This window comes from Lytechinus pictus, chromosome 16, assembly GCF_037042905.1.
Source record: "Lytechinus pictus isolate F3 Inbred chromosome 16, Lp3.0, whole genome shotgun sequence".
Classification (NCBI taxonomy): domain Eukaryota; kingdom Metazoa; phylum Echinodermata; class Echinoidea; order Temnopleuroida; family Toxopneustidae; genus Lytechinus; species Lytechinus pictus.
The window spans coordinates 15,329,836-15,349,942 of record NC_087260.1 but is presented as its reverse complement, the minus strand read 5'-3'; the positions used below and the strand labels follow the sequence as shown (position 1 = coordinate 15,349,942).

General features: G+C 34.7%; 1 protein-coding gene across 1 annotated transcript; it reads right to left on the bottom strand.

The window, feature by feature from the left end:
- Positions 1–1,128: 1,128 nt before the first annotated feature.
- Positions 1,129–17,696, bottom strand: LOC129266916 (PCI domain-containing protein 2-like). The gene is made up of 10 exons (XM_064111296.1): positions 17,596–17,696; positions 12,488–12,529; positions 11,853–11,974; positions 11,068–11,133; positions 9,953–9,994; positions 9,208–9,262; positions 7,299–8,311; positions 5,157–5,413; positions 4,355–4,657; positions 1,129–3,631 (listed from the first exon to the last, which is right to left on the bottom strand). Exons 1-7 carry the CDS (start codon positions 17,677–17,679, stop codon positions 8,087–8,089), a joined length of 636 nt encoding a protein of 211 aa, XP_063967366.1. The 5' UTR covers positions 17,680–17,696; the 3' UTR covers positions 1,129–3,631; positions 4,355–4,657; positions 5,157–5,413; positions 7,299–8,086.
- Between the last annotated feature and the right edge of the window lie 2,411 nt (positions 17,697–20,107).

Genomic DNA, 20,107 nt, shown 5'->3' with positions numbered 1-20,107 from the left:
TATTATTACACAATATAATACATTGCCATTATAATACACATTTAAGTTGTTTTAACCTACTATAATACATGCTATAACTTCTTTATCAATATACTTCAAATTGAAAAAGTGATGCCTGTAGTCTTTGAATAAATTTGAAGTAAAATATATCTAAATTATTGGAACTAAATTTTTTTTTAAAGTTTAATGTATATTATATTGGCTGATATTTTCCTACCAGTCGAGTATAATTAGACATGTCATGAATAGTAACTGTAGAGGGACATTCCAGAAGTCTGTTTTTTTATAATATTTGAATTTAATCTTATTCAATTAGTGGCATTTAACTCGACAAATACTTTGTTCATCATCCACCCATTTCCATACCAAACTTCTGAAATGCGACCATATTGAATGCATAATAATGCAGGCAAGAATGCCAGAGATGTCTTACTTACATTAAAAATCCATTCATGTTAATACCCTCCTTCTAAATAAATTTGTCAGCTTGCATTCAGAATTTGATCAATTCTAACTGCATATCAATTCAAACAAATATAGCGCAGGCAATTTTTAAAATTGTTTAAAATGCTTTGAATCGTCTCTTCTTCCAGATAAATGGTGCTGAACTTATCTTGGATATTTTTGGCATACTTACACCCGGTGGATGTTTGGGGTGAATTCTATCTTGATCTTCAAAAGTACATCAAAGACTGCAAGAATTTTTTCCCCGTATCCTACGGTTGCACACTTTAAAATTTCTTTGTAGCATGTACCCTTCCAGCAAATATTCTGCACATTGATGGTGGTACATATACTTGCAAATGTTTATCAAAACTCTTATTCAATTCATTTATTTTCTCTTTCAATCTTTTTACATTTACAATGATAGTTCAATATACATATTTACAAAATATAACATTTAAATCATTTTTATAATACAATAATACCATGAAATCGAAAGGGAAGGAGACCAACTAAAAAGCAGAGCTTGTAGGGTGAAGGCCCCCTTTTATAAGTAAATTCTATGAATAAAAAATAAGATAAAATAAAGAAATAAACAATATATATATATATATATAATGAATAAAACAAATAAACTAATAAAAATAAATAATAATAAAAATAAATGATTCAGTATACCGGTACACTGTATACAGAAATCATAACACGATCAAACATATATACAAAGAGAAATTAATAAACACATTTACATAATTATTAAGTTCTGAATTACATTACTTTGGGAAAAAACGATAATCTAATATGACTTCAGAAGATATTTTTTAAGTTTTCCTTTGAAATTTTGTATTGAATTACCTTTGAAAAAGAATTCCATAATTTTGGACCAGTAAAATCAAATGTCTTCTGTGCAAACGATGTTCTATTTAGAGGTAAATGAAATAAAAGGAACTCGCCTGGCGAGTGAAGTGCTTATGAATTGTATCATTTTTTACAAATTAAAAGGTAACGGTAATTGTGTATTGATTAACTTGTACATTAACTGTCCGAGTTGAAAAGAATATAAATCTTTAACGTTCAAGACTTTATTTATCAAAAACAGAATATTTGTATGTCCCCTGAATTCTGCATGACTAATAATACGAATCACTCTTTTTTGTAGAATAAAAAGTCTATCAATTTGAGAATTCGCTGCGTTACCCCATGCAACAACTCCGTAATTCAAGTAAGGTAAAATTAACGTTGAATACAATGATAACAAAATATAATGGGGTAAGAAGTAATTTATTTTTCTAATGACACCAATGTTGCGAGCAATGATTTTACAAATATTATCAATATGTGCTTTCCAAGAAAGTTTTTTGTCAATGATCAGTCCCAAAAATTTAGTAGATCACACTCTTTGAATGACAGTATCATTTAAAATTACATCTTTTGGTACAGTCGTAATCTTGTTGCTAAATAGCATGTAGCTAGTTTTTTCTAGGTTAAGAGAGAGTTTGTTAGCTTTTATCCAATTAGAAACATTTTTTAGTTCGTCATTGAATATTTGCGTCAATTACTCTTATTACTGACATTGTTTAATAATTACTGATAAAAAAATAATGAATTTGTCAGATTTGATGGAGAAATATTGAATTTTGAAAAAAGTGGAACGCCTCTGGCAGTCTCGCCTGCATTACGCGATTTAATATAGCAGCAGTGCTAACTTTGAAAACTACTATAAAATAATCATTCACAAAAACACCATTCATATAATGACATAATACCACGTTCATTGACCATAAATGACATTTGAACGGTGACTTAAGACTCGTCAACTACACCCATGTCCACATTTCATTCACTCTATCTATAAACTTTCATGATGGCAATTCAACAATTACCCCAACATTGCCTAAGTTTATTGACCTTAACTGACCTTTGACCTTGGTTTTGTGACCTGAAACTCACAGGGGATGTTCAGTGATACTTGATTACTCTTATATCCCAAGTTTTATGAACTAGATCCATAAACTTTCAGAGTTAGGATGGTAATTTAACATATACCCCCAACACGGCCAAAGTTCATTGACCTTAAATGACCATTGACCATGGTCATGTGACCTGAAACTCGCACAGGATATTCAGTGGTACTTAATTAATCTAATGTCCAAGTTTCATGAACTAGATCCATAAATTTTCAAAGTTATGATGGTAATTCAACAAATACCCCCAACTTGACCAAAGTTCATTGACCCTAAATGACCTTTGACCTTGGTCACGTGACCTGAAACTCAAGCAGGATGTTCACTTTTACTTGATTAATCTTATGCCCAAGTTTCATGAACTAGGTTCATATACTTTCTAAGTTATGATGTCATTTCAAAAACTTAACCTTCGGTTAAGATTTTGAAAATAATTCTCCCAACATGGTCAAAGTTCATTGACCCTAAATGACCTTTGACCTTGGTCATGTGACCTGAAACTCAGGCAGGATGTTCAGTAATACTTGATTAACCTTATGTCTGAGTTTCATGAACTAGGTCCATAGACTTTCTAAGTTATGATGTCATTTCAAAAACTTAACCTTAGGTTAAGATTTGATGTTGACGCCGCCGCCGTCGGAAAAGCGGCGCCTATAGTCTCGCTCTGCTATGCAGGCGAGACAATTATAAGCAAAAGATAGAGGATCCAATAAGCCACTTTTCCTGACTAAGCAATTTTCATTATCCTAATGAACGTACATGTAGTATTACCCAAGGATCAGATGTAAGTGTGCACATAATTGATGCAGAAATAAACAAATGTGACCAAGTTGAACAAAAACTTGACCTTTTGACCCCAACTTCCTTTTGTAGTGAGTACCTCAGTACATACTTAAGATATAATGAATGTAATGTTTCACCGTGTCCAATTTGTAGCAAGAACATTAGATGATTTTACAAGTAGTTCCTGTTTTCTAACTATATCTGAACTCGAGGTTTACTGTGTTTGTGGCAAAACTGGCCTCCTATAAACATTCACAGGAGATGTTAACAACAATAAAGGCCAGTAGAAGTAGAATGTCAAGAAGCTCTTAAAAAAGCTGGAATCGCACTTGAACCAGCTATACAATATATTGTAGATATTCCAAGATCCATGGAAAGAGCCTCCAGATTCGTTTGGAAGAAGCTTCTGGAAGATGGTCATGCCGAAATCAATGAGATACCTGGAAGAGTAAGTAACTAAAATTCTTAGCACTGCAAAATTAAATGACAGAATTATCTTAATTCACAGCTCATCACCTGTACAAATGCAATATACTACTCGTTTATTTCTTTGAAAGAGGTAAAACATATTTTTAAGAATGGTTTACAAGTTTAGATGTTGATCTACTTATAGTTGGAAAAAATATATATCCCCTTCCTTATGATACCCAAATCACTTTGATTTCTTATCTTTAAACATTTTCTTCCATATTGACTATTTCTGACCTTTTAAATAATAAAAACTGTGATAGCAATTGACATAATATTCAGAAAGTAATATGTTTCACCCCTTTTACTTTCCTTTTTTTTAAATCCCCTTTTCTTTGTGGTGCAAATTTTGGGGAGCCATGACCCCAATCTTTATGCAAGTGAGTGGGGGTATTTTATTTCAACCTGTGTAGTGGCAGATGAATTTAAAAGCACCAAATTTGAATTTTGGGGAAAAAATTCTTCTAGTGAATGGCCATCAAAATATGAAATTAAAATTGTTATATATATATATGTTTTACAGCGTATACATGTGAAGAAAGCTTCTTCTTGTAAGTCATTCAAAGAGATTTACATAACGAAGAAAAATTTGATGCAGCAAAGATGTTGGCCATGATGAATGATTTGCACCTTACTTGGTCACAGTACAGACAAATGAATAGGTAAATTTCATTGAGAATTAATGTCATACTGACCTCATTATCTTATCCATGGATAACCACTGAAGTCCTGACCAGTGAAGACCTGGCTCAAGATCTCTGGCAGTGCATGGCTCCTCTGGTGGGGGGGGGGGGGGGCAGACCAAATGTATTGCATCATCTGATCTCTCCACAGTCAAAGGTGGTTTCTCCATTACTGCTGTAGCCCCATTCCTGCATAAGACTTTGCACGGTGCAGTTACAGTCTGTAGGTAATTAAGAAATGACCAGGTTGGCCAACCCTCACTTGAACCATGGATAGTCGACAGTGATTCACTAGGTCCATAGCAGAGTCACAGACTGGAGGTGGTTAGACAACAGAAATAGAAAGAAAAGTTAGTACTGGAATATTGCTTTATTTTGAATAGTTTTAATGATCATAATGATCTTAAAGAACATAAAATCAATAAATTCAGCTCAGGGACCTGGCCACCAAGGATTATTCAAATTTACCATTCGCACCCCTAAATGACAATAATCTGCTGCCAGATTCATGATTCAATTCAGCAAAAGTGAAAATAATAAATACAATCATAAATCTTAGCCGGAGACAGAATAAAGCATTTGACTTGTACTAAAAACAAGTTTTTGAGCAAATTTTGATCTGATATGCACTTGCATAATTGTATAATTTTGGAAAAATGTGCCGATTGTCACAAATATGTGGCCTTAAATTTTGCATTACCGGAAGACTCGAACAAAAAAAAAGTACCGGTAATAAAATATCTTGAAAAATGTTGGAGGCCAGCCTTTTTTTAATAGCTAAAGCTATTAATTGGCAGAAATTATCAAAACCTACCCAATGTTCATGTTCCATCATCTTTCCACAGGAATGGATTTCTCACAACTCACGATGGGGCAATTCCTGAAGATGGGGTGTGGATTAAGTTTGGGGGAGATCATGGTGGACAGGTGGAGGCTCATTTAAGTTGGTGATACAGAGGTCTGCAATGTGGAAAACCCAATGCCTCACAGAAATCCTTGTTTGTTGGATGCTGTGAAGGTCCCAATTCCATCTCATCGCTTCAGAAAATGATTTATCCCATCGCAAGGCAACTGACAAATAAAGAAGAGAAAATGTAGAAGTCAGGATATTGGAGATATAAATTTCGAATTATTATATTTTGTAACGTCACAGATGTGTATCATGTGTAGATCATTAATGAAAATTGTGTGATATAATTTTTTTTTTTTTTTATATTTCATATATAAAAAGTGAAATAGATGTTATATCTGATGTGATATAGGCATGATTCAGATTTAACCTCTGATGTAACATACATGTTTTTTTTTCTTCAATTTTTGAGACTAGTGGAACTACCCAGTAGTTGAAAGGATACATAAAATAAAAAACCTATAATATATTGGTAATAATGTCATTATGTGAGAAATTTGATTTTTTAGATTATGTTAATTTTTTTTTTCAATTCAATTCATTTATTCTTTTCCATTAAAAAACAACAAAATATGTACATTTGAAATACACATGTATATACAAAAATAGATCAAATACATAAACATAGTAAATTAATATTGTAAGTAATAGAAATAAATGGAAAATGGAACACCTGTAGAAAGCTTTTTTAAAAAAGCTTGTAAATGGCAGGAGTCCAAAAGTTAACAAAATACAAATATAATAATGATAACAATATTAGATGGCGCATGTATTTGAATTCAACGTCTTGCCCCCCTATCCCCACCTGCCCCGTCCCCATCCCCCTATCCCCACCTGCCCCCTGTCCCACCCCCTACCCCCATCTCTCTCTCAGGTAGAATTCAAAATTAATATAGGCTAAAATCTAAATTGAAATAAAATTAATATGGCGACACTAGTAAAAAATGCCACCAAAGAAGCGAGTGCAGAGATAAACCATCATATATTTATGTATGAATTATAATTATAAATGAATATTTTGGTCTGATATAATAGAAAATTTGAATTTACCTGACCTATGTATGCATAGTACGATACAGTAAATTGTTGTACATAAATGTAGCAATGCATGATATTATTAATATTGATTCACTGAAACTGGAAGATTTAGAAATACATGATAGAGAAAATAAAGAAATAAAAAAAAACTTCCACACCCAAAATCCTTCTTCATTTCAGACCCAAACCTTCCCTCCCCTGGCCCCACCATATAGACTCTATGCAGTACAGCATAATTTTAATGCAACCCCCCCCCCCCCCATTGTATCTGAAAATAAACCTCAAGGCTCAATAAGATTCTACCCCACCCCCCAAAACAAAAAATGATCTAGAATGTATAGGGCCTACTTAAATATAATCTAGTGTGGTGTAGCCCTTATTAAACACAGATAGAGATACAACATTGTAAATTTGTATGCAAAAAAAAAACATTGCAAATGTTGTCATAATGATAGTCAAAATTAGAGTCTAGATCTAGCTCTACACTACACTACAGACCGTGAAATACCTTTATGCACGAGTCAAAGTTAGCTCAGCTCACATACCAAGAGCAGCTGACTATGAGCGGTGCCTGACCACACAGCCAGGCGGCCCGCGCCCCGGCCCTGCCCGGCTTCACCCGCGGTAGCAGCTCATACCAAGCGCAGCTGACTATGAGCGGTGCCTGACCACACAGCCAGGCGGCCCGTGCCCCGGCCCTGGCCGGCTTCACCCGCGGTAGCGGCACGCACATTCTATACAAACAGAATATGCAGTATCGAAAAATCAACCTAAAATAAATTCTACTGATGGGTCCAACTAAAAATTGCGCCAGATAAATCTTAAGTGCTTTGAAAACAAAACTACAATAAATATGAAATACTTACAAACCGGACTTTTTAAATTTTGGACTTTAAAAAGTTCCATAATTAGGACAAAATTCGCGAGTTTACATTGGATTATGCAAACGCACACATCATGACAAAATGGGAAAAAACAGAACAAATATAATCACATTGCCATACTTACGACTTCAAACATGGACAAAAATGTTTTCTCCACGGAATTTTTGCGAAATAAAGAAACTGTTGAGGATAGACAGAGAGAGTTGGTCGTGTCAGCGCCAGATGCCACAACATTCGCCAAAGTTTTTTTTCATCGCATTTGAAGAGATCGTGGTACAACAACGTTAAATGCATATGCGTACTCGGGCCGCAAGGGGGCGCTAAGCTTATATTCACTGTGAAACAGCCGTGTGAGCCTGATGATGTGTAATATACTACAAGCAACTGGGAATACAAGAGCAATTTTTAGTCAAACTTGCCATGCTACCAATCAATGATATCACAGTTTAAATATCATGTGCGCACTGGCACTTAAGCATGAATGTAAGTCACTCTTTAATCGTTTTAAACACCCCCCTCAGTGGGTGTTTCATAAAGCTATATGTAAGTTAAGAGCGAATTTAAGAATGACTGGTGATCCTTTCATGTGGTAAATGGTATACACCAATATGTTCATCAGCGATGGTTTAGCACGTAAGAAAGTTTCACCAGTCGTTCTTAACTTACAAACAGCTTTATGAAACATCCACCTAGGCCCCGTCTTACAAAGAGTTACGATTGATCCGATCAACCACAACTATGGAAAGCCAGCAACGTCTATGGAAAGCCAGCAACGTCAACATCTAAAATGTCTAAAACATCTAAAATATTTCCAAGATGTGATGTATAATCATTCATTCATTGTTTTCTTACCAATTCAGTGTGCTTCTCTTTGTTTACAAAGGACATCATGCAAATTTTCTGGAGAAGACATTATGACATTGTGGGACTTTCATATACATGGTAGTTAAAGATGATTGGATCAATCGTAATTCTTTGTAAGACGGGGCCCTGGTGCATGAAAGTGAATAGAATGGAGGCATAATATACATACCCATCAGCAGCACACGTTCTAAAGCAAGCCATCATAGTATCAGCTGCTTTCTCTAATAATTCACCAGGTTTTCCTTTCCCTTTCTTTGACAACTGGGTCTCAGCCTGAAAAAAAAAATGACATGCATTTGCTTGTAAAAATGTTTAACATTAATATCTAATGATTATCAGAGATGATTTTTTCGTTTTTCATTGAATGCCAAGCGTTAAAAAAAAAAATTATTTCCAAGAAATGTTTTAACAAGGTTAACCCTACATAGCCGAGGCTATTTCCTATTGCTCAGATGTATGGTATCTCGAGTGCGTAGTTTGGGTGCACTGTATCCAGATTGTGCCTGGCATTGTATTTGTCAAAACCTACGGCCGCCACAGGGTCATCCTAAGGGACTGTGCATCATCAATTTTTGAGCGTCGTGGCCCAGTGGATTAGTCTCCAGACTTTGAAACAGAGGGTCGTGGGTTCAAATCCCAGCCATGGCGTAGTTTCCTTCAACAAGGAATTCATCTACAGTGTGCTGCACTCGACCCAGGTGAGGTTAATGGGTACCGGCAGGAAGTAATTCCTCAAAAAGCTGTGTGCACCTGAATAGGAAGCCTAGCTAAGCCGGGGTAATAATAATAGCAGGGCCCGCTGGGAGAACAGTTTTCGGAACTGAAGTGGCTACCCTCGGTAAATATACCGATATTATTATTATTCAAAGGACATATGGTAGTCACATGATTTCTGTCTCCATAAATTAAAAATATCCTGTGTGGCAAAGCTTACATTATGTGACTGTTACAGTATAATGTGACCAGATAAATATTGAGGGGACCCTATAATTACTGCCGGCTGTAGATATTCTAGAATCCACGGTAGCCACGGCAAATGAATTTGAGGCATCAATCACCACTCATGATAAAAGGGGTATTCAGACGTGTGATCTTTCGTTAATGGTGATTACTATTAAACGTAATCCAATATCATGAATAACTTTTGAATAATTAAGAGTTATACTTACACTGTTGGCAAATAACCTCAGATCAACTATGACCACATATAAAACAGGTAGAGCCCTGAAAAGAGAAAAAGAAGATACTTCATAAAATCAATTTAAGTGGGAATGTGAAAAAAGAATGAAACAAACTTTTAAAATTACAACAAAAAACAAGCATCTTTCAAATAATTATAACTAGATGGATTCTCATTTTTGTGCAGCTTAAATTCTTGCTTCTGCGATTGCCTGATAAAGAAGTATATACATTTGACCTACAATTTGGAGACTATCACTCTCACATAGCTTTCATTAGTGAAGTGAAGCACTTTCATGCAATATATTTATGACCTTTGACCCAAAAGATATTTACCAGCTCATTATTCCTTTTAATGTTTTTTTTTCTATATAAATTTTAGCTGCACAAAATTGAGAATCTGTTTGTTTACAATAATGTAAATGATAGTGCTTGGATAGATAAAGAGAATATTCTGTTAAAAGATTGATTTTTTTTATAGTTTATATGTGAAAAAATTGCTATCATTATCTGTCATTTCATCAAAATTTGTAAGGCCAATTAAGAAAATTGGACAGTGGTTGTCCTTTTTTTTCTTTGTGACAAAAAATGGATTTCAGGTAGAGTGAACTTAGTGAATTTTCCATTGAAATAAGAAACTTTAAATCTAATAGGAAGATATAATCAACTAATACCATTTTATTTAACCACCCCCACCCCTTTTTCCATTGAACTAAAAATCAATATCAAACTTACCAGTTTTCATCTTTTTGGCTCTGGAAAGCTTTGTTGAATGCTCTGTAATGACTCAGGTAAAGGATTTATAAAAGTTGGACAAAGTTCACAACTACATCAAAGGAGACTTCAATGTAAAAATGATGAAAAATCAGGAGTGATTTGATTAGAACAAGGGAAACACCACGAGTTGTCTCAATCTGCATTTTACAATCTTGGGGGGAATCCAAGCTATGTCATACCATTTCAGAAATTAAAATGTCACTCTTCAAAATGGTGAACTACATGTATATTAAAGTTAGAGCAGAATTCATGCAGAACACCATGGTTTACTTGAATAATCATGTAGACCATAGGAAACCAAGTAATAAATAGTTTCAAAGATGCTTCTTTGGATGCCTCAAATTGAGAAACAAGAGCCTCTGAATGACCTCTCTGAGACCTAAGACTGTGCTTGCATCAGTATTGCATACTTTACAACATTTACAACAGTGCACTCGACAGTTATATCCAGCTTCTTTTCCCAAATTTAGGTTTAGGAATACAATGGAAATGCCAAAGTTTCAAAAGCTACAGCGTTAACAGTTCTCATAGATGGACCCACCCATTTTTAAATACAATTTTATGCAAGGACCTATCGAAAAACAGCTTTTGCTGAATAGGTCTTGCCGTGTTGAAATAAATAAGATGAAATGAAATCAACCACTACATGCTTAGCTAAGAGCATAAATAAACAAGTTTTAATTGATATGTTATTATCATAAACAATGCTTTTTTTTCAAATTAAACAATGCTTTTTTTTTCAAATTAAAAAATGCTGTGATGTCATTCCACAAACTTTACCTTGGAATCCTGGATTAAGATTTTGATAGTGATGCCGCTGTTAGACAACAAGCATATCGTCGCCTTCCCGTACAAAGGCCGTTAGCAGCGCTCACTGCGCGTCGCCTTCCCGCACAAAGGCCGTTAGCGCGCACTGTTCACTGCACGCTAACGGCCTTTCTGCAGGAAGGCGACGCGCATTGTGCTCTAACAGCCTTTGTGCGGGAAGGCGATGATATCATATCAGAATAACGTACATATATATTCTTTTAAATCATAAAATTACCAAATACAAGGAATGTAGCAAAGGATACTGAACAACAACTTTTTGTAGTGAGTATGCTTCAATGAAGTCATGATTAGCCACACACCAACAGCACCTGGAGGATAAAAATAGTTAAAGTTAACTTTAACAATATCATAATAAAAGAAAAGTAGCCCTCCCCCCCACTGGTGAATATCAATTCACCAATGTTACTTGTCTTAAAAAATAAAGAATATTGAAAGAATAGTAGTATATAAGAATATAGGTCTAAATAATAATATTCAATTCCATAGAAAACATAATTCTTTCATGACAATATTAGACAGAACTCAAAGGCATATCATTAATTGAAAATCAATTATTACAATTGAGTAAAATTTCTCGGGTCAGTAATTTGTTGCTGGAGTGTTAAAACCTTGTATCTATAATAAAGTATAAAAAATAAATTAGGACTGCTCAAGAAAAGCTAAATTATACTAGTTCGAGTTTAGCATCATAAAAGGAAACATTCTACTGCCTAGAAAGATTTCTTGATCTAAAAAATATTACAGTTTTAAGACAAAATGAGGTTACCATCATCATCATATTTCTAAAATACAGCTTTTTCTGAGATGGGCCCCGAACATTTTTAAATGTTGATATTTAACAAAGTTACATGCCCCAACAACATTTTTTTGTGTGTGAGTGATGGACTTACTTCAAAGCAGCTATCATTAAATCATATAGAAGATTAAACCATTGATCACACATTAATTGAAAAAAATGAATTATTCAATGAAAAATTGTAATATTCAAATTGCTCTAGTCACTATTTGTATTTTGTGAAGGACTTACTTTAGATGGGCTGCTACCATTTCATCATATGGAGGCTCAAACCATTGTTCACACTGTTCCTCTGGACTCTCGAGTTGAAGTCTGGGATTGGCAATGTGTGGATGCTTGAAAGAAAGATGGTCCTTTATGGTGGAGTGAAGCAAGAATTTAAGACTATTATCATTATTACTTTATCTTTACACTGTATTAATATTCATTGAGGAATATCAACAATAAAATACAAGAGAAAAACAATTCAATAAAACAGAGACACAGCAGTCACAATTTCATCACATCGGGTGGAGTGAAGTAAGAACTTAAAGACTATTATTCTTATTATTTATTAAGCGATATAAAAAAAGGAAATATGCATGATGTAAATAGACTTCTTCATTTGTGTGTGACAACTGGTAACCGAAACTCAATTAAGATGTCTCTGTAATGCTGAGAATTATCATTGTTAATAATTTTAAAGGTGAATATTTCAATCAGTGAACACTAATGTAAAGTGAAAATTTCTACCATGACCAGTTATTTTAATCCCTCCCACCCCACCCCTTTTCAATTCTCTACCCCACCCCCTCTCTTCTTTTTTCACTCCCTCTGTCTCTTCCTCTCTCATAGACGTTTTAATAATTGAAATATTCAAAACTTACAGCAAGAAGGCTGCCATCTCTCCTTTTGATCCCGTTTTCTACCTGCAATTTCAAACAAGAAAAATTTGCAACATGAATATGCCTATTTTATATACATCACAGTCCTTGCTCCAGTATGCTATCATTTGGTGAATGATCAGTTGTGCAACAGATTTCTAATGTTTCTGGAGATTTTAGTTTCAGATGATGTATGAAGTTGTGCATGGTGGTGTAAACAATCGCGGAAATGGTTTACGGTACACAATGTGTAAAGTCCTGGAAGGACTGAGCTAAAAGTGGATAGAAATAGAAGTGAAATGGAAAGGTGAGAAAGTGAAGATTGGGAAGTCAGACTCTGTCAGAGTATTGTTTTTGGGATGAGTGTAGTCCTCAAAGGTCAAGTCCACCCCAAGAAAATGCTGACTTGAATAAATAGAGAAAAATCAAACTAGCATAGTGCTGAAAATTTCATCAAAATCGGATGTAACATGACATTTGAAAGTTTCGCTTACTCTTTACAAAACAGTGATATGCACAACTAGGTGAGTCAGTCGATGATATCCACCACTCACTATTTTTTTTATTGTTTGAATTATACAATATTACATTTTTTATAGATTTGACAATAAGGACCAACTTGACTGAACCATATAGCAAGGCTCGACATTAGCGGTGGCCCGGTGGCCCAGGGCCACCAGAAATTCACCTCGGGCAACCATTATTGATAAAATATTAAGTTTTGGTGGCCCGAATCGGGCAACCAATAATTTTCAAAGTAGCGCAATTTTTCTCCCGATTTTGCACGCATTTATCAACTTTCTACAGTTCAAATTGCAACCCAGTTCGTCATGCGCCCTTTTTGTTGATCTACACACAAATACACACACACAAAGTTTGCATATTAGGCCTACAGCTATAGCATAGAGTAGCTATTATCCAGCCAGCCGCGCCGGCCGGCTGGCGTGAGCTTTGCATGAAGCCACGGCATACAGCTGTGCTCTAGATCTAACTCGGCCTATTCAGACTCCGGGAGCTGCAATAAAAAATGTTGCTGCTAAGAAATCTTCCACAGAACTTTGAAAATCTGAGTCAAAGTCACATTTTACACCAATGAAATGACATTCTACAGTCTATATTACGAAAATTTGGTGTACCCTGATTATTTGCAAGCATTAAAAAGAGGAATTATGACCTCTCTTTTGACTACAAAAGACCGATTTCCAAATGAATTGATACACATAAAAACACATAGGCAAGTACATCACAGTCCCACGTGTGCATTTGTATGTAAGTTGATACTTGGTTTCTTTCGAAGCTGTGTCTTTTCTAGCCAAAAATAAAGTTTCTTTCTTTCTGGTTTATAAATGACTTCTTAAACCACTCTTGAGAAAGTAAATACTTTGGGAAGGCATTTCATTGATAAGAAATGTGAATTTCCCCAACATTTTGGCAAATATAGGGAAGGACTTTTCTCACACTTTTTTTCCAGATATAACTTTTGCCGTTTTCTTATTTTTTTCTTTCATTTTTTTACAGTGGTTAAACCATTTATACCCCTTCCAATTGAATATGCCTGATTAAAAAATATGTTTCTACTGAAAATAAAATAACACAAACTAAAGGATATAAAAATAGAAATGTGCCATTCCCAGAAGGTGAGTGAAAATTATTTGCTTGGCTTTTAATTATATTCCAGTCAGAATAGACTGTTGCCACAGCTGTTAAAAATATTTGTAATGGCTTCTTAATTTTCCCCTTTTCCCCATGTTTTTATTAATTTTGTTTTATTAATTTTTCTTTCACTTTCTTTTCTTTTTTTTCTCTCTAAAATTTTTCTTATCTTTTTTTCCCTGTTCTTTGTTTTTTCTTTCATTTTCTTTCTTTTGTTTTATTTCACTTATTTCTTTTATTATTTTTGTTTTCTTTTTGTAATATACTTTTTGAAAATTATTTTCATTTGTTTCCCCCTTTTATGCATTGTTCTAATTTTGCAGCATATTTTTCTGTGATTTTCTCCTGCTATAATATGCTGCAAAAGAGAAAACAGAAATAAACTGGATTTGGGGCCTGCATATAATCTAGGTTTTAGGATTCAAAGAGGAAGAAATGAAAAAACATTGTTTTGTACATCTGAGTTTGCTATGCACTATTTATTTACTTTACCATTATGAGTGTGTGTCTATATGGAGATTTTAAAAAAAAAGTCCACACAACCTGCGAACAATAAAATTCATTTATTCTCTTTCAATCACTTCATTTTTACAATGATAGAAACAATTTATATTTTACCACAAGCCAATTAGCAAAGTAAAATAACAGCAAACGAGGTTTACATACAAGATGATAAAGTGAAAGTAACTTAGTGGTAGTGGCTGCAGAATTAATATTTCAGAAATTTGTTTTAGTAATTTTTAATGTGTTTCTTTATATTTTTCGGGCCACCAAACTTTAATATCTGGCCACCAAAAAAAATTATTTGATGGTTTTGGTGGCCCGAACGGGCCACCACCAAAAAAAGTTAATGTGGAGCCTTGCATATAGTATTAAACATTGCTAGTTCTACATGTTCAGGGAGGAATTAATCATTGTATCACTTGACAATGACGAGAATATTAGAATATTCATACAATAAAATACAAAAGAAATAGTGAGTGGATGACGTCAGTCTCCTCATTTGCATACCAGCCAGGATGTGCATATAACTGTTTTGTGAAATTAAGCGAAATTTAAAATGTCATAACTTTCTTATTTTACATCCGATTTTGATTTTCAGTGTTATGCTTGTTGGATTTTTCTCTTTTTATTTAAATCAACTTTTTGTTGGGGTGGACTTGTCCTTTAAAAGGACTGTAAACCAGAAGGAGTGGAAAGCCGAGTAGTAGGCAGGGTGAGAGACGGCTGGCTTGAGTCGACGAATAGACTTGTATAGCAGGAGCAGTAGAGAAAGACTTGACATTTCAGGCAGGTTGTCTATCCATCTTCAGTGTCCCTCTTTTTTTAAATCCCTTTCCTTTGGCTTTCTAATGGCAGCAAGTCAGAATCGACTGTGAATATTTACTAATTAATTTTGCCACATATCTTTTTAAAAAGAATCAAGGGCTTCTTTCATTTTCTTTTTTTTCTTTCTTTGTATGTGTTAGCTTTTGTAAGACAATCTCCCATATTGGAGACTTGCTTTGCAAAAGAACAAAAGAAACACCAACAAAAGCGCAATTTTTTCCACCCAAAATTCTGTCTCACTGAGCTGAGGTCAGAAGCCATTTGTTTTGTGAGTGGATGACAACAAAAATCCTTATCAAAACAAAAGTAGACGGTTAATATTTAAAGTAGACGGTGAAAAGGGTTAATATCATGAGGAATCTGCCGATCACATTATTATTTGCCGCCAAGGCAATCCTTTTGCAGCAAATGTAAATAAAAAGGAAATTGGTCTCCCAAAATGGAGACTGTCTCTGATATTGGATACCCTAATTCTTTACACAAGTCTCTGATATTGGAGATAATCTTTCTCATGGGAGAGAGTTTCCCATATTGGCCGTGCGCCTCTACTGCCAATCTAGACCAAAAGCTTCAGTCTCTGTATTTTGGTTGTTCCGCTGAACTGCGTTGGCTCCACTAAGTTAGTAAAATGTCAGAAATTATTCAATAAATCCCCAGAAACGAAACGACGGTTATTCCCGTCTACTGCCAATCATGCCAATTGAGCGGTCTTGCAGTGGCAAGTCTGTCTAAGTTCTAACATTAAAGTTGACTCTTGACCATGTTGACTTGAATCCTTTTGCCAGTTTGGACTTTGGGAGTGATCTTCTATATTCCAACAATCGATCTTTTGTTTTGCCATTTTGGGTTTTGTTATTTTGTCTTTTTGAATTTGAATGCTGTCAGCTGTCACAAGACTCAAGAGGAACTCTTTCCCATTCCCAAGGCCAAAACCTATCCTCAATCTTCTTGATCTTGTAAATCAAACTTTGGCGCTAGTGTAGTTTCGCACCTCCCCGTTTAATGGTTTTCAAACATGTACAATCTCACCCTAAATAATTCACAACCTAAAATACTTGCATCTGAGCCTCCAAAGTCCAGTAGAAGTTGAATATTTGCCGTTTTGACACTTTTTTACAAAGTTTTACACCTATTTCGGAATCACTCGGTCGCTCGATCAAGCTCAGTGCTGCACATAAGCAGCCCTCTTTCAGCTTTCAACAAGGCTCTACATTATTATTTCTTATTTCATCGCTAAATCTACGTGTATTCACATTTTTCAAATTTCTTATTTCATTCAAACAAGCACACACACGCACACCCCACACACACCTTCACACAACAAACATCAACCACTCTGCACAACCACTACCGTAATACTTGGTGCAAGCTGAAAGAGGGGAAAAAAATCTTTTTGAAGATACCATAGAAAAACTCGCTCTTCTTGCACTTGATGCAGAGGTTCGAGGCTCGAGCCCTGGTCACGTCTTTCGGATGGTGACGTTAAAGGTCGGTCCCAGACGAAAATAATCATATCTGATTGATACACGTCTGACAAAACTCAAATACACACACACACACACTTCACTAGGTGGTACGTACTGTACGCGTACCGACTTGCTGTGCAGCGCTGAGCTTCAAGCGACCGAGTGATTCCGAAATAGGTGTAAAACTTTGTAAAAAAAAGTGTCAAAACGGCAAATATTCAACTTCTACTGGACTTTGGAGGCTCAGATACAAGTATTTTAGGTTGTGAATTATTTAGGGTGAGATTGTTTGAAAACCATTAAACGGGGAGGTGCGAAACTACACTAGCGCCCAAACGTTGAATCAGGGCCTGTGTCTGCAGACTACCCCCCCCCCCCCCCCATCCACTACCACTCATTCAATGAACCACTGCTGGCACTGGCATTTGATTCGTGCGAGTAGCGAGAGCAACTAACGAACATTATATTTCGATTCCAACTCCATTTTCAATGCATGGGACCGTTCTTACAATCAGATAATAGTTTCAAACTAAATTATTCGTCGTAATATGTGATAATAACAGTCATTTACCCAAATAAAATGATCCTATACAATTATCTACGATTTTTTCCTATTACAAGCAGAAAAAGGGTCGAATCTCCAAACTTTAAAGATATACTAACCTGTTGCAAATATTGATTCAAACTTGTGTGTGCCATGATTTTGATGTTGCCGAGCGCCGTATGTACAGGATGAAATACTGCCATCAGCAAAATGCAGATCATCACAAATTTTAGAAATAAAGGATTAATAAAAATATAATTACAAATTAACAATATTTTTTTCTAAAATAATATTATTTAAACAGAATATTAATTCATAGAATTATCAAAAGCTTTATGTTCGCGTGGCAGAATTTAAAGGGAAGCTGCCGCCGCTGACGTGTGCACTGGCGTTTGACTCGACGTGAGTGGAGCTGAGGATCGAAAATTTACAATATTGCTCATTTTTAAATTACTATTTACTTCAAATTTGAAAACTCAGACTATTCGTCACCATGCCTAGCAAGCAGAGAATGAGGTTACAAAATGACAAAGCAAGCAAGAACGTGGAAAAGAGGGGGAACGTACCGAAAACATTGGTGAGTATTTTTTTTACAGTGATGAGTGTCATTGGCATCGCGCAGTGCAGTGACAGCCCCTATCATTGGCCTGTGCAATTTCTTGTGCATGCAAGTGAATTATTATTATCACGTTTTCTTGTCAATGAAATGTCATGTCATTTGAATAACTCTTGAGTAACGCTGTCTCCCACATGAATAACCAGTCCCTCTTCTCCATGCCCTTATTTATTAATAATAAAGGACAAGTCCACCCCACAAAAAGTTGATTTAAATTTTAAAAATAATTTAACACTGAAAATTTCATCAAAATTGGATGTAAAAAAAAGAGGAAAGTTATGACATTTTAAATTTTTGCTTAATTTCACAAAACAGTTGCACACCCTGGCAGGGCGCGACAAACCCGCTTGCCCGGGGCAAGTAAAAATGACGTGCGGGCAAGCATTTCTCAAAATCGAAGTCAATTGCCTGATCGGGCAAGTGGTTGTTTTGAAAATGAAGAAGATAAATTGACAGTAAAGTTTAATAATTTTTTGATAAATTGCAATTATCGGCCAATTATCTATCATACAATGTCATACCAATTACCAGTAAAAAAAACAGTGGAAACATGTCAAATCAGCCCCAATTTATCGCCAGCGGTCCCGTTCGATGGCACTCACACTAATAATACGAGGTTAGTATATATACCAGGGTGCTACATAACTTTTTAGAAGCACTTGCCCAGTCGGGCAAGTGAATTTCTAAATAGTTGGAAAATACTTGCCCGAAAATACATTTCACTTGCCCGAAAAAATCCTTTAAAATATTTTTTACCGCTTCATAAAAATTGCTACGATTTTAAATACCATTGCCCCTTTCCTCTCTTTTTAACGTGAACTATTATTGTACCTTGTAATATTTTTTTTTCAAAGTTATTTTACCTCCTATGACCAAAATTGGTGTCAATACACCATTTGATTAATTTTCTCTCTCATATATTTTCATGTGCTTTTGTATATGACCGTGACACAAAATAAAAAAGGAATCACTGAAAATAACTAAAGAAAGAAGGAAAGGAAGGAAGGAAGAAAGAAAGAAAGAAAGAAAGAAAGAAAGAAAGAAAGAAAGAAAGAAAGAAAGAAAGAAAGAAAGAAAGAAAGAAAGAAAGAAAGAGGGAAGATGAATGAATGGGTGAAGGAAAGGATGAAGGAGAGAAAGAAAAAAGGAAAGAAAAGAGATGAATGGAGAAGAAAGAAAGAAAGGAAAGAAAAAAGGTTTCCTTCATTCTTTGAAATTAATAAAGAAAAAGGGAACGAAAAGAACATGAAAGGAAGGGAAAATGAATTAATGGGTGAAAGAAAGAATGGAAAGAAATAAAAAAAGGGGGAAAAGAAAGTAAAAGGGAAAAATGAAGAAAAAAGATTTCCTGCATTTTTTTAAAGAAAGAAAGAAAAGAAAACAAAGAAAGAAAGAAAGGGGACAAACAGGAAGGAAGGAAGGAAATAGCAAAAAAGGAAAGAAAGAATAAGGAAAAAGAGAAGGAAAGAAAAAATAAAGAATGAAAGAAAGAAAGGATGAAACTTTAGTGGAAGGAAAGAATGAAGTGAAGAGAGAATAAAAAAGAAGAAAATAATGGAAGAAGGAAAATAAAGAAAGAAAGAAAGAACAAACAGAAAAAGGAGAGGAAGTGAGAAGGAAGCAAAGAAAAATTAGAGGAAAAAAAAATGAAGAAAGAAGGAGTACATGTAAGAAAACAAAGGAAACAAATAAAAATGAACACAGAGAGAGAGAGAAAAAAAGATCAGGAAAGAAAGCTAGGAAAATTTGAAAAGATAGATGGAACAAAAAAGGCAAGCGGGAAAGATAAAAGAAAGGATAGAAAAAAAGAAGAAAAAAAAGAAAGAAAGGAAGGAAGCAATTAAGTAAGGATTAAGGAAGGAAGAAAGACAAAGAAAGAAAGAGGAAGAAAGCTCAAATTTGAAACAAAACAAAAAATGCAATCATTTAACAAAAATCTTGCTATTTGTTTAAAATATATTTTAGAAATTGTTGGAAAAATTAACGTTTTAGAAATAAATAAAATTTCACAGAGA